The sequence below is a fragment of the Lampetra planeri genome, chromosome 19 (assembly GCF_965212315.1).
Source record: "Lampetra planeri chromosome 19, kcLamPlan1.2.h2, whole genome shotgun sequence".
Lineage (NCBI taxonomy): Eukaryota > Metazoa > Chordata > Hyperoartia > Petromyzontiformes > Petromyzontidae > Lampetra > Lampetra planeri.
In genome coordinates, this window is record NC_136125.1 from 4,055,173 (window position 1) to 4,070,249 (window position 15,077).

The 15,077-nt window shown below is 45.6% G+C and overlaps 1 protein-coding gene across 1 annotated transcript in view; it reads left to right on the forward strand.

Annotated features, from left to right (window-relative positions):
• Positions 1-15,077, forward strand: part of LOC144723968 (neurobeachin-like) — a 518,054-nt gene that overhangs the window by 429,878 nt on the left and 73,099 nt on the right. The window contains exons 29-33 of the mRNA XM_078602770.1: positions 4,310-4,478; positions 5,542-6,202; positions 6,773-6,924; positions 9,413-9,533; positions 11,207-11,334. Coding sequence (XP_078458896.1) covers positions 4,310-4,478; positions 5,542-6,202; positions 6,773-6,924; positions 9,413-9,533; positions 11,207-11,334 — 1,231 coding nt within the window. The remainder of the gene's footprint in view (positions 1-4,309; positions 4,479-5,541; positions 6,203-6,772; positions 6,925-9,412; positions 9,534-11,206; positions 11,335-15,077) is intronic.

The window sequence follows — 15,077 nt, forward strand, 5'->3', positions numbered from 1 at the left end:
ATTATGGCCTTGGGTTGTTGGATGTGCGGCGATGGGAGGGGAGGGGGGGTGTCATGAAGACAGGCATCGCCCTCAGTGTTTAGACCCCAAATTGGATAACATGACACTCAGTATTCAGTCGGGATGTACCGTCATATTGGGTCACAAGCGGAAATTGCACGATCCCCGACACGTGTGACCTACGTGTTAAAGTGACATGTGAAATGTTGGTTCTGGCTACAATCAAAATTGATTGATCACATGACGTTGTATACATATTTTGTTGTTATGCGTTATGTACAGTATGTTATACAATAAGCTTTAGTATTGTTTTACATTTATTAGATTAAGAATTTGTATTTGTATCATTCATATTGGCTTCAGAGTGCAGCATGTCACATTCACTTAGATATATAATGTAACAAAACAAATATTGTCCTCTTTGTAAAATATGATCCGGACTATACTGGGCAGGATTGAGTGACTGGTTCTGATTGATTCCATGGAACTGTAGGTCGGATGAGTTGTATTCAAAATCAGATTTTATATATAATCCAGGCTATGTAGTTACGCAAAAATGGTGTGAAACTCACTGCCTATGGGCATTGAGTTGCCGTGCCCACCCATTCCATCAGATGGGATGGAGTCCTGTCCCCTCGCATGTGCGGGTTTTCTGCATGTGCTCCAGTTCCCGCCCACATGTATAAAGAGTCATTAATTGGCTGAAAGCATCTTAATATGTAGAGAACCACAGATCTTAGGTAATTGTTGGTGCAGACTCACCGCCTGGCTGCCTTCCCGCTTGTTTGTGGTTTCTTGCGCCTCCAAGTTCTTCGAGAATAAGCGAATACTCTGTGAGTTAAAAGGTGATATTATGATTATTATGGTTAGATGTAAAAAAACGATATACTATTCAACAATTTATTCATCATTTTACCAGGTAAGGCCCACTGAGCTATATAGCTCTTTTCAGAAGCAACTTTTTCACAAATGATCGATCAACAAAATGGCTTATCATGTGGATATGTATAGCAGCCAAACACTAAAAACGCATATTTATAAATGTGGAGGGAAAAACCATAGGACCCGGAGAAAAATCCATGCAACCATGGGGAGAACATGCAAACTCCAAGTATAAACGTGTCAGGGTCAGGATCGAACCCACGACCTCCTGTATAGCAGGCGAGGTAGTTAATATCTCACCATTGCGGCAACAATCCTTAAACCTCTACTACACTATTCAGCGATGTTATTGTGTCTTTCAGCAGGGAAACTCTGTTTTGTGGCTGTACTGCGCAGTGTTTGAGATGTTAAGGCCACTTGGGACCAGTATTGATCACCACATGTGCATCACGAAGCCTGATTTTGTTGAACTGCAGATGGCTAGCTCCTCACGACAAGTTGTTTTTGTTAATTAGAAAATATAAAAACGTTATTACGTGTGTAGAAATGTAGCTTCATAAAACCTTTGGCAGCAGTTATAATTCCTCGTCAGGCATGATCTATCCATTGCTGGATGAAGGCCTCCCCAAACCATCATCATCTTTCACTAACCATTCAAATGACCACTTGATTCACGAACAAATATCACTTAAAATATAACTATTTTAATTTATCAGGTAATGCCCACTGAACTGTATAGCTATTTTTCATAAGCGACTTGGCCACAAATGCTAGCTCAACGAAGTGGCTTATCACGTGGAAATGTATAGCAGCCAAATAAGCAAAATACATGTTGACTCTAAATGTGGTGGGAAAAACCAGAGGACCTGGAGAAAAATCCACTCGGCCACGCAAATTATTGACTGGGATTGAAAATCTCAACCTTTCAATTGCAAGTCTAGCTCTGAAGCTACACAGTGCCACCCAGGTTCATTTTCAGATGCGTTGCCAGTATTCAGTGAGAGTCGCATGACGGGAATTAATTGAAGAGTCATTCAGAAAGTGCACTCTTATGAGTCAATTATCTTTCGCATTCTTTTACTTCAGCGAAAGCCTGAAACAATTAACAATGTGAGCAGCGACTGGAGCTGCCATATTAACTTGTTTTTTTTTGGAAGTGTAATTAAGTTGGCAATAGTATTTGTATTTAAATTAATCTGGACACTTTTTTTTATTCGGCAGCAGCTACAAAGCAAATGTAATTTAGTCAGTGAATGAAGGGAATAAATATCAGGGGGGAATTGCATTAAATAATTTGAGTCCCCGTGCAGATTTGTTCTGGTCTAAAGAGAAGCTTTGTGTGCACGCTGATGAACTGCTGTGGACTGGTATTTTTGGAAGCTGTTTGTATACAGTGGTTGCAATATAAATGCACAAGTCTTGGTGTGAGACGTATTCATCGTGCAAACCGAATTGAGTGTGTGGGCCCGTGTTCACTGCCCTGTGGAAGCATCGTGTAGAGTAGGAGCAGGAGTCGTTGTGAAAAGTGCCGGTGTACACATTTGGTGTTCTGCCAAGTGCACATGTCGGCCCATTTCTAGCACTGTTTGTATGGAAATGATGGTTCTGACCTGTACAGTATTGCGGGGTTCAAGCACGAGGAGGAACTTGTTGAATTGTACAAGAAAATGCCATGTCTTCTGGTGACGCGATGCTGTATGTAAACTCTGCATACGCCACGTTGAATAAATGGGTTTGAGAATGTCACCTTTTGGGAGAATGAATGGCAATATACCGGTGTTTGTAATTTTACATGGAATAGTCCAAACATTCCATGGAGAAGATATTCATAATATAAGTAGTTTTTTTTATATATATAACCAAAAAATGTTAAAACATACTTTGTTAACTTCATAGCTGGAGTGGACTGACCGTTTGGGCTACGGGGCACAATCCAAGTCTCCATTGAGGATAAGAGCGAGCCCAAAAATGATCGTGTAATAATTGTAACGCCCATCAGGTTTACAGAACTGATTATTTTTGCGTTATGCACTGGTTCATCAATACACCTATAATCGGTTTCAGAGTTCATTATCAATCCCAAAGTCACGGAATTGATCATTATCGAATCCGGTTCAATTTTATTCACGACCGGCACCAATTGGCACACGTGACCGTTGAAGCCACAAGGCGCATTCCAATGTGATGAGTCACCTTTTCCAAAGAGTTAAACCCAGAACATATTCCTCAGTTAGCCTAGGTCTATTATAAAAACAAAATTGTGCAGTGCGCTACACATTGAACTCATTTCTTTAGAATTGCGTTTTTTACGTGTAATATGTTGACCCCTCCCCCATACATGCATACAACACACACAATGTAATAAAGTTTAACACAAGACCGGTACCATATCTCGGTACAAATGAATTCCTGCCACCCGAACACTTTAGTTGCCAATTCTCAAACTCTGCAAGTCAAACCCAGACAGGTGGAAACCCTACAATGGATCATTCTGTACAACTCTTTGACCTTGCATTTATGGTTCGCAGCTGGTATACTGGTCGTGATACAAGCTTGTGCTACGTGACCGCACGCACTGCCAGTGTTAAAATCTCTCTCCAGGCACTCGTTACATGCACACGCAGCATCACTGCATTTTTACAGGCGTGGCATGTTGTATTGAATGATATGTTCCATATCATGCCATAATGCCCCTTCCAGATCGAGAAGATATACTGTTGGACGTTTCTGTAATCATACACAACTAATGATACAAGGGGGTTGCGTCTGCAGTGACATAGACGTGTAATAAAACGTGTTATATGTTATCGAATTAAAGCGCCACCATCTGCATCTTGCAAGTTGTGAAGATGCAGATTTGTCAGTGTTGAGTGCCACCTAGTGGCGGGGCGTGAGTATGTGCGTGCTTACCTGAAGAGCTGTGATCTGAAGAGTTCTGATGCAGTACAATAGTACGGATGCGTTTATCGGATTAAAAATACATTCTGATTTCGGATTGTTCGAAAAAAATGACATTCATACTTTTGCATCATTTTCGTTATGTTCTATATATATATGTGTGTGTCATTGGGCTAACAAAATGGACGTTACTCAATGCCATGTAACACCACTGTTGGTGGGAAAACAGAGGAATGTGACATTGTATGAGTGGCATCACTTTCCTTCGTGGAATGTTGTTCAGATTGTCCAAGATGTTGCATCTAGTGAAACTGAACCTTCCTGGCATGAGACACTCGGCCGTGGGGAGCAGCGGAACACAATGGGGTGGACGTGTTGAGTTCGAGGCGGGTCAGAACGGAAGGCCACTTGACTCGGTCTGGCTCTAGGGTGATCCCAGCCGCGCGGTCTCCGCTCAACGTGCCGCGCTCACGAGACGCGAGCTGCAAGTGGCGAACGTGCCGTCTGGTTCTTGTTGCGACGCTTGCAGGAGGACAGCAAGCAGGCCCAGTTCCTGGCGCTGGCTGTTGTCTACTTCATCTCTGTGCTCATGGTGTCGAAGTACCGTGACATCCTGGAACCGCAGCGCGAGATGGGCCGACGCGACAGCCAGCGCAGCAAGGGCACGCGACCCGACCTCAACTCCCCCTCCAGCGCAGGTACCGGCCTCCCCGCGTCCTCGTCCCATGCGCTCCGTGGCTCCCCCATGTCAGCAAGTGCATCTCTTCTCGTGTGCGCACACGCACGAGGGCAACTCGCGTGAACCGAGGGCATCTCGCTCAAAAGCATCACACGCTAAGATGTTTTGCCCGGGTGAGGGCGTCTCATTTAAACGAGCACATCCGATTAGCACGGTTGGCTACGTACGGTGCGAAAGAAGTTCAACATACGTATATACACTCACTTAAACAAGGATATTTATTTTAGGCATTGAGGTTATGCTGCAGGGTGGTTAGTAATTTAGTACTCGTGCCACATAGCTAGTGTGTGATTTTGATCAGTTGAATCCCCCTTTGTGGTGCATTATCAAAGTACATGTTCTGATGTGAAGTGGCCATTAAAAACTGTGATTTATTGTCAGAACTGAGTAAACATCGTGGCCCTCAAAGCCTCAAAAATCCAAAATTAAAACATGCCCCCGGATATGCTAGACAACATTAATATTTCAGCTGACCTAGTTGAAGCATTGGCTTCAACTAGGTCAGCTGTGCTTAACATGAGTGCCTTGTGTGGTATCATCACCATCGCAGGAGAGGCTGCTGTTAGGAGTGGCGCTGGCCACAACATCTACTATCTGTGTCGTGCTGACATGAGCATGTTGATGCCAACAGCACTTAATCCAGCTTGGTGCTATTGTAGCGAGTGCATTTTTGTGACCTTATGTATATAAGCTATAAGGGGACCCTTGTCTTAATAATATAGTCTCTTTATCCGGCATAGCCTCCCTGAGTCGAGGCTTTTTTGAAGCAGATGTTACATTGGAATGTTTGGTAATTTCTATTTAAGAAGTGTTTTGCTTTGTATGGGAGAAGACCAGAGTATCCGGAGAAAACCCACACGAAATGAGGTGATAACACTCAAGGGGCGACACAGATGGACTCATGAACACATTTGCTTCATCTGAGTTGCCTTCACACCTGGATTTGTATGTCCGCGTGACTACATTCGTCCGAGTTAAAACGCGCGTCAACGTGACTCTGCACGTCCGCGCGACTCTGCTAGATGCCGGTGCCCTGCGAGAGATCACAGGCAGCAGCAGCGGAGGCAGCAGGGACGTCACGTCCCCCGCCGCCGAGTCCCGGCCGGAGCTGTGCATTCCGCGCACGGACTCGGGCATCGGCGACGATCAACCGGGCAGCGCGCCCAGCCTGCTCACCTCCCCCGAGCAGCCGGACTCCGGCAACAACAACAACAACGGCGGCGGCGGACACGGCGGCGGAGGAAACGGCGGCAACGGCGCCGTGGCGACGAGCGGCGGCGCGGCGGCCACGTCGGCCGGCTCCGACGCCGTCAGCCAGCTGCTGTGCAGCCTCTCGGGGGAGGTGAGGCGGCCGCCCCCCGCGCCCTGCGCCGACGAGGCCACCAGCAACGGCACGGGCAGCGGGCCCGTGTACGCCCCCGGCTTCCAGCACGGCGCCCAGGGGCTCGCGCAGCAGGCCGCCGTCGCCGCGCCGCAGGTGACCGTCGGCGCGGGCGTTGCGCCGGGCGGCGGGATGCCGGCGGGCGGCCCTCCGCAGGGGAAGGGCGTCAGCGTGAAGGACATCCTGCGCAGCCTGGTGGCGGCGCCGACCGGGGAGCTGGTGGGACCCGCGGAGCCGGCGCCCAGCAGCGAGGTGGTGGAGCCGCGCTTCATGCTGCCCATGCAGTTCCACTCGTTCGACAGGTGCGCGCGCCAACGCCGCACGCCCTGCCGTCACAGGCGGCCCTCTGCTTGACTCCAGCCTCATATATCCTCTTTACGATCCAAACTAGAAATTCACGATCCCAGTCGTGAGTGTGATGACCCTAGGTTGTGCTTGTTTTTAGTTAGCCCAGATATTTTTTTTGCACAATATGCATCCGTAGTTTGTTTAATTGTCACATAAATTAGCTTATATGATAGCAATTAAATGGAGAGCCCTCTTTGTAATGATGAATGTTACCTAACTGGGTAAGTTCATCTAAACTTGTTCCTCAAATCTAAGTAAATTTTTTCGTGATACTGCATAGGCAATGGTACACAAGCGCAAACAACTAAAATCCAACACATTCGTCAACAACGCTGTGGCCTTAAACATATAATTATGGTGACATTTTGGGTATTGGCCCGTCCATGCCCATGAAGGAAGGCCATTGCTCAAAACATTGCCTTTCACGTAATATTTTTTTCCCTTTTAAGGCCACACTGTGAACGTGTTGAGTTCTATTAATTTACTTTGCTTTCACGCGTTTATGCACGTGCGTGTCTGCTCAGGAGTGTTGTGGTCCCAGCCAAGAAGGGCAGCTCTGGGGGGCTCGTGTCCACCACCGGGGAGCTGCTGGTGGAGGGGGCTCCGGGCAGCGCCGCTTCTGGATTCGCCAGCACCATCTCGGCGGCGTCCCAGCGTGCCATGATCAACACCACCGGTGAAACGCTGTGACCTGCCTGCCCTCTGCTGGACCCAGTGCCATCAGCAAGGCCACTTTCTGCTAGAGTTGGTTGTTCCTAAAAAAAACTCGCCCTGGTGTGCTGAATGATAGGAATTGGCACGTTAAAAACGAACGAACATTTACGTGGCCAAACGCAACTATGGATCAAAGTTACTTTTCATAACGTTACTAGAAACCATCACGTGAACTCTGGTCAACCTCGCAGCGGCTTTTGGCTTGCCATCGAACGAAGACGGTCACCGCATAGCGAGCTTTCAGATGTGCTTCTGCGACCATCTGGAATGCCCTTCCTTCCGATATTAGGAAGCCATTGGAGCTATGCACTTTACAAATCTAGATTGAAATACATTTATTTAGAACTGTTTTTTGTGTTTAGTTTGTTGTCCATCCCCCGCACATCCTATTTGCACGGTTGGCTACGTACGATGTGAAAGAAGTTCAACATACATACATACAAAATCCAAACATCCAATGCCGACGATATGCTACCACATCCTGCCATGACTTTCTTGTTGACACCCAACCTCCTAACTAGGCGATTACATGTTCCTGCTGTCCAGTTCCAGGGATTCCTTCCCCCTGATCACTGACATCTCAGTGCGGCTGCAGTGCTTGACTCTTCACCCGATGCATTATTTGAACTTGAATTATTTATCTTCATGTTAGTTCGCTTACCTTTCAAGTGCTGTATGCCCTGCCTATGGGAGGCGAGGTATAAATATTAAACGATGATCGTGACGATGAAAGGCATCGTCGTAAATTAGGTTGAGAATATTTGGTTACGGATTTTTTTTTAGAGTCACATCATGTTCCATACATCCAAGTCGTTTACCCGACTCTGCCATGAAATTTTTACCATCCTTGTAGTGTACTTTGATGACTTGAGGGTAAATAATTAATGTTGCATAATCCTCCATTTGACATTTTAAATGTAATAATGTAAATTCGTAATCACATTCAGAAAAATTACATTATTAATTAAATACGTTGTGATTACTGTAAATATTTCCTTAAAATGGATGTTACCTTGAAAATAAGAACACTATTGTGATTGTCGGCTTTGCTGATATTTATGCATTCGTACAATCCATTTTTGTCCATATCTCCATTTAAATTGAATGTATTGTTTTCAAGTACAACATGAGAGTAATCAAACAGTGCATTGTATATAATGATAATCTAATTGCAAGCTGAACACTAATGTACAATATTAGCGACGATTGACTTTGTTAGTCTGATTACCATAATGCATTGCTGCTTGTAACGCATTACTCCTCAACTTGGGCTTTAAGATGAAACAAACAAATGAGTGTTCTTTATTCAAGAAATCCTCACTGGGTCTCAAGAAATTTGAATTATAGAGCCCTGAACTTGGATGTTTTGCAAATGTATTTTATTTGAGTGCATGCTGGAGGAAACCAGACGAGCTGGCGGAAAAAACCCAGACATATGAAGGGATAATACAAATCTACACACATTGTTTGAGAACCCATTTGCTGTACTGCCATCATGAATTGCCGAGTAACCCAGCAGGATGGGGAATATTAACGTGTCATTAACCCACCACCATCACTCGACACAGCCAATTATATTAACGCGATCTAACCCACAAAACAAGGAATGTTTCTGATGAGTAATTTTGGTCACGTGTTAAACAGGCATGGGAAATATCTCAATCCCGCTTCTCCAAAGCGCCAGGTTTGCACGTGTGTGCCACCATGCTCTGCGACTTTGCTCGCGAATATACCCCAGTGTTTAATCATCATCATCGTCGTCGTCGTCATCGTCGCACGTCCCTGTATTGGGTATCACAAATCACCTGTACTGGACGACGTGAACATCCTAAAGAGGAAAATGGGCCCTCGGGGCTGCACAGTAATTCATCAGCGCGGATCACGACGGTCATGTTCTGTCTCATAAGTCCGAATGTCTTCATAAATACGAGATAAAGAGACATAACATGCACATTCAGTCTCACACACACACACACCACATCCCCAAGGCTGATAAATTATGAAGGGAGCTAACCTAGTTGTGGTACATTAAACATGACCCGAAATACCATGAACGTGCGAATTAATGATAAGAACTGAGCACCAGGCTGCTTATAATGTGTTGCACTATGGAGATAAAGTTGGATATGGATGATCACCAAGTAGGCCCACAGCCTATAACACCCATTATGCACGGTGGCCGCCCATGTGAGTCGTCTTCAGGCTCAAACACGATTGATTACCTTCCGTGTCGCAACGAGACTCGGCCCATTCGATTAGCACGGTTGGCTAGGTACGGTGCGAAAGAAGTTCAACGTACAGACGTACATACTTTCTGTGCGACTTGTTGACGGGGGAAATATGCTCGTTATTGCAAGCCGACCGTCCTCGCCTAGGGCACAGCGCTGCATCGCAACGTTAGCGGGCGGTGGGGACACGATTCGAGCAATCGCGCGCTGGGTCTCTTGCAGGGGAGGTGGCTCCAGCCCCAGCTCCACCCACCTCCAGCTTTGTGAACGGAGCGACGAGTCGGAACCTGCCCGCGGTGCAGACGGTGGCGCCGCTCCCAGAGGACTCCATGGAGAACACCAGGTTGCCGCTCCTGCTGCTGTCCGTCGGCTGTCTGCCTCTCTGGCCAAGCGCAAAAGACCACGAATGTCTCAGGCGGCTTTAGAGACGTCGTCACCGGTGGTAGTTGCCGGTTTAGAGTTGCCACCCGACTTTCGATGTGGGGGGGAGGAAATAGCATTCTGCAGTTGCCCTAATCTGGACAAAACTGATTGCTGCTCCCAAGAATGGCCAACTGAACAAATCGCTCCACGGTTCTGCCCCACGCGATCTCGCTTCTCTTATTTATTATTATGTCCCAACTCGGCCCCTGCGTTCACAATCTCTATTGTCCCTCACTATGTCCCCCCCTCCCTGTGCTCAGTCACGTTTCTGCTCCTGTTCCCTCCTGGCTCCCCTTCATTGAGATAAACTCCCACTCCAAGTCGACCAGGCCACTTCACTCGCCATCTTTCCCTCTACTACTTCCCCACCTCGTCTTATAAACCTTAACCATCCTCCCCCTTTCCTTTCGTAACCTCGCCCCTCCCTTTCCCTATCATCACCCTTCCTAGCCATCCCTTCCCTTTCCCAACACTCAAACTCCATCCCTTTACCCCCATCAGCCAATGCAAATGTACCATTTATAATTATTTGAAAGCGCGTTGACAATGATAATAGGTTTTCCCCCTTTTTTCTGGAAACAAAACAGGTGTTAAAATGTTAAAACACCAAACTGAAACCTTTTACAAGGAATCATGTCTGCATTCACCGCAGTGCTTGTGGTCAGAATGCAAACTACCCGATATTGTGCACTCTGTAGGCCAAACGTATTTCAAATGCGCAAACTTGTCAATGAAATTAAATTCATTGGTTTGACAGAACTCGGCTACTGGATTCCATTGCCATAATACATGTCGGTAACAAGTGGCCAGTAATGAGTGCCCCAGAGTTTCCCCAGAATAATTACGGGCCTTAGGATGTAAATGTTGACCCCATGTGATAAATCAGCTGTCCACCTCTCGCACACCTGAGAACCATGCACCGCAGAGATGGCGATTGGCTCACAAAGCCAATGCCCATGTAAGAGGACTGAATCAGCTTCCTTGAAAACCTTTGTTCGAATCCTGGTATATCCCACTCTTTATTAAACCAGGCAGTGAAACAGCGATGGGCAACCCAGACGAGTCGGTGGGTCGTGCGAGCAGCCCATCTTAACCTCAGCAGGCTGCAAGCTTGACATCGTGCTCTTCCACTAACCATGACCCCCACGTGTCACCCAAGATGCACTTAGACCAGGCCACCGTAAGAGGCGCTGCAGGTTGCCCACCACTGCTCCAGCACGTGACAAGATGATGGTATTCGTAAAATAGCGGTCGGATCATTATAGTCGAGTCCGAGTCAAAGTGGCACTGTGGTTGGAACTTAACTCACAATGGAACATTTTCGATTTCAAATTCCAGTTGGGGATCGAAACACCTCTGTGGCGCATAAAAAATAATACCGCTTTGTGGATATTCAACAGTGTTTATCCCATGAGGATGGCCCATTCCATAGGAATGTGGAATTTCTATTGTTGCCTCTGGACTGACATCCCTATAATGCTCATTTTGACAGGGAGACACGAATTGCTCGATTGTTGTGTGTATATATATACATTTGAGTGGAGGTATATACGTGGTGATCTTGGTCTGCTTTACGATCGTTTTTGTTTACAGCATCACGACCAAGCTGGAGCGTGCGCTGGAGAAGGTGGCTCCTCTGCTGCGCGAGATCTTCGTGGACTTCGCCCAATTTTTGTCGCGCACGTTACTGGGCAGCCATGGCCAGGAGCTGCTCATTGAAGGTGCAGAATCCAAGTGCCATCTTCCTCCATTCCAGACAGGCCAAAGTTACTGCTCCACACAATGCAAACAGTCAGCCGCAGCATCACCATTGCCACAGCACCCTCGCCGCCATCCTTGTCGACACCGCCACAAGCACTGAAAAGGACAGAGTGTGTTGGAGCCGGGGAGGTGGCCCATGGGCTGATGATGCTTTGCGGCACTAAGTTGACGCTCGTGAGATCCTAGGTTTCATCCGTGTCTCAGCCTCCCATAATTAAAATGAGTTCTCAAGTGCGGTGAGTTGATGGTCTCCTCTCAATTTCAATTGACTCTGTAAAATATACTCATTTAGCTTTTTGCTTAATTTGGAATTTTATAGTCATGAGAATCCGAGACAATTTGTAGTTTTTCATCCTTTACGGCGGGCGCCTAAGAAGCAATTCAAGAAACCTCAGAAGTAGTTCTGTGATGATGTGATCTTCAAGAGATTGTCCTGCAACATGGGGTGATAAATTGAGCTCAAATTTAATTTGGTCTGATGACATGATACCAATAGCACGGCTAGAATATGTTCGGTGGGTAAAATCATCTATATATATAGAATAAGATGAAGCATCTCCAAATGCATCACATTTGATAGCCGTGAGCCAAGTGGTGGGAATTCCGCACACTCATAGGAGGGACCAGCCTCTCCTTAGGACAACATAAATGGCATCCCACAAAGTGGTCCTTGTTTTAGCTGCCCAAGACGGATGACTGGGTCACTCCAAACTTTGTACTTACTGGCTGTGAGGCAAGTGCTCTAGCCCTAACTCGGTACATACAAACATATGTATTCTGAAAGCATTTGTAAAACCAGAAATAGGCTAGCTTCCTCGTGTGAGTGAGTACACAATGTATAAAGCCCGTTGTTAGAGTTTTTTTTTTGCATATTTTAAGAATTTTAGGCAACGAGTAACAGTTATGTTTTGTATGCAAGCAACATATTATTGTCCTCAGTGGATATCGAATTGCACATGAAGGATTTATTAAAGGATTCTCGGAATGTAATTGCATGGCAATATTGCCCCCGGGAGCGTCTGTACTAAATCATGTCCTTTGTTCCTGCACTGACACCGTAATATATTCATTAGAATGCACGCACACACCTTATCTTGAGTGCAATCATCTCCACTGGCCTCATGGGTACTGCATGGCAATGCTGTAAGCAATTGTGATGAAGTATTGCACGCTGGCCACTGTAACAAAGGCTCCTCGTAAATTGTAACAAGTTGTCCGTGTGCAAACGTTTTGCAATACGCGGATAATTGGCAAATTGAATCGCACGTTTCGCTTTGAGATGTCTCGATTTCATGACGGACAACACCTTAAGAAGTAAGATAAGCAGGCCTTGTTATTTGTCGTCGGCGCCTCTACGTGTTTCTCATGACTGAAAATGCGTTCATCCATGAATAGATCTGACTTCATGAAAATGTAAATGTGGCATCTCCCTGCTTTATATGAGCAAAGAGGCTTCTCTGTTGGCAGCCCTTGGTTCTTAGGGGAACCGTCATATGACTCTGGCAGTGATCACTATTGACTTTAAAAAGTGTCATTCATTTAATCAATCCCAGAGGAGGGATGGTTGTCTGAATGGACTCCCAAACGGGATTTGACTTCATGCCCTACTCTACCATTGTACCACCTGGACAGATAATACCACCTGGCAAGAGTGCAGACAGTGAAGTCTAGAGAAAATGTCACCTATAATAGAGTCCCAATGGGTTTTAAGACTCTTTTAGGAGAGTTTTCAATTGCAGTGTTTGGCCATTTCCATTCAGGAGTGTTTGGCTTGTGGGAGGAAATCAGCGTACTCAGAAGAAAGCTATATATCTATGGCCATCTTGCAGTCTAAGCCTACAATACCTCCCATCTAAGGACTCAGCAGGGTAAATTCTCAGTAACTTTCCGAATCTGGATGTGGTCATAGGGAATGAATAAGTACCTCTTGGAGAGACTCCGTCGATCTCTGGCAAGCATTTGAACTTGCAGCATCCGACTGCTATTTTTATGTAATAATACGATTTACATTGTATATAAAGTGTTGCATTATCAGTGTATCTTCATGTGTTTACATGTGTGTGCACATGTTGATTTACATTGCTGTTTGTAGTGTGGAAGAGTAGCCAGTGCTCAGCACTATGATACCAATATTTCAGATTCAATTTCAAGCCTACAAAAAGCAATGCCCATTCGTACTTGGACCTGACCTTGGCATTCCGTAGGTTGACTCAGCCTAAAATGCATACCTCGTGTTGTATGTCTACATCAGCGATTGGGGTGAAACGGGTGCTGATCGTGGCATTGACCGTAACTTCCCACTCACTTATGGTAGCTTCAATAGGTGCTCTACTTGAGCATATTGGCACAAGACAGAGGAAAGTGGAAACACATGACGAAATGTGCAGTGGACACCCGACGGGCAATCTGCCCATGGATCGTGATGATGATGAATAGGTTCTCACTGACAGTGGTAGCACTCGACTCACAATAGCGAGGTTGTGACTTTAAATTGTAGTCTGTGGTAAAGGCAGCCCCTTACTCTTTTTGCATCAATTAACTACATAGCACTTTAGCTGAGCAAAGACTGGCCTCCACCATATGAATGTGGAGTTACCTCCGCTCGCTCACAGACTCTGGTGGAGATCAGAATCTTTAGTTATACCTGGAGGAATACGATGAGCTAAGAAGCACTTTTTCACATAGTCCAGTAGGGGTGGGAGTCAGCAAGTTACATCAACAAACAATAGAAAAACGATACGGGTGCAAAATCGAGAAAATGCGAGCAAGTAGAATCTTGACTTAAAGCTTTCGTGACTGCAGGAATTCATATTATTTGGGTCTTTCGGCAAAGTCACGTAGATAGGTTCAAAAAAATTACAAAGAACTACGACGTTTCGATCGCAACTTCATCTCCACCTGATGACGACCGCTTGTCGTAGTTTTTTGTAATATGCTAGCAAGTCACTAAACAATAATAAGCATATATGTACTAATTGCATACGTAGATATTTTCCTGCCAATTTTTCAACACTAAATGCAAGCTTGGGCAAGCCAGCAAAAACAGTCCCAGACCACACCAAGACAACACGCACTAGTCCCTCATAGAATTGCGCATTAAAATGTAACTATATCGATACACGGGTGGTAAGGATTAAAGTTACAAATCACATTTGCAATTATGGTTGTACCCAGTGGAAATCTTCTGCTTCAGGGTATATTTTTGAAGGAAGATTGCGGTGTTGAGGGTTAGGAAACAAAGTTGTTCCAAAACGATGGTTTTTACAACGGGAGAATAAGGATTTTCTGTCACCTACAATTATTCTTTGGTTCTTTTGGTAAAGTCACGTAGAAGTAAAATAAATTCAATAATAGAATGCGACGTTTCGATTACAACACAAGCAATCGTCATCAGCTAGAAAACAAACCTAGTAAACTTAGAAATATAATGCAATACAACACAGAGAGTCAGCTAACAAAACAGTCAACACCCTACCTGGTTGATTACGTTCTTCCAAAGATTGCTAAATTTGAGAGAGAGAGACAAAACACAGACACGGAGGCACAGACAGATACACAGCAGAGAGAGACAACACAGAAACACACAGAGAGAGAGACACACACAACATAGACACACAGAGACACAACGCCACTGTGTCGAGGCCTTAAATAGAGAGAGAGGTGGGTCTGCTGGAGCAGTGAAATTAGCGTGTCAATGAGAGAG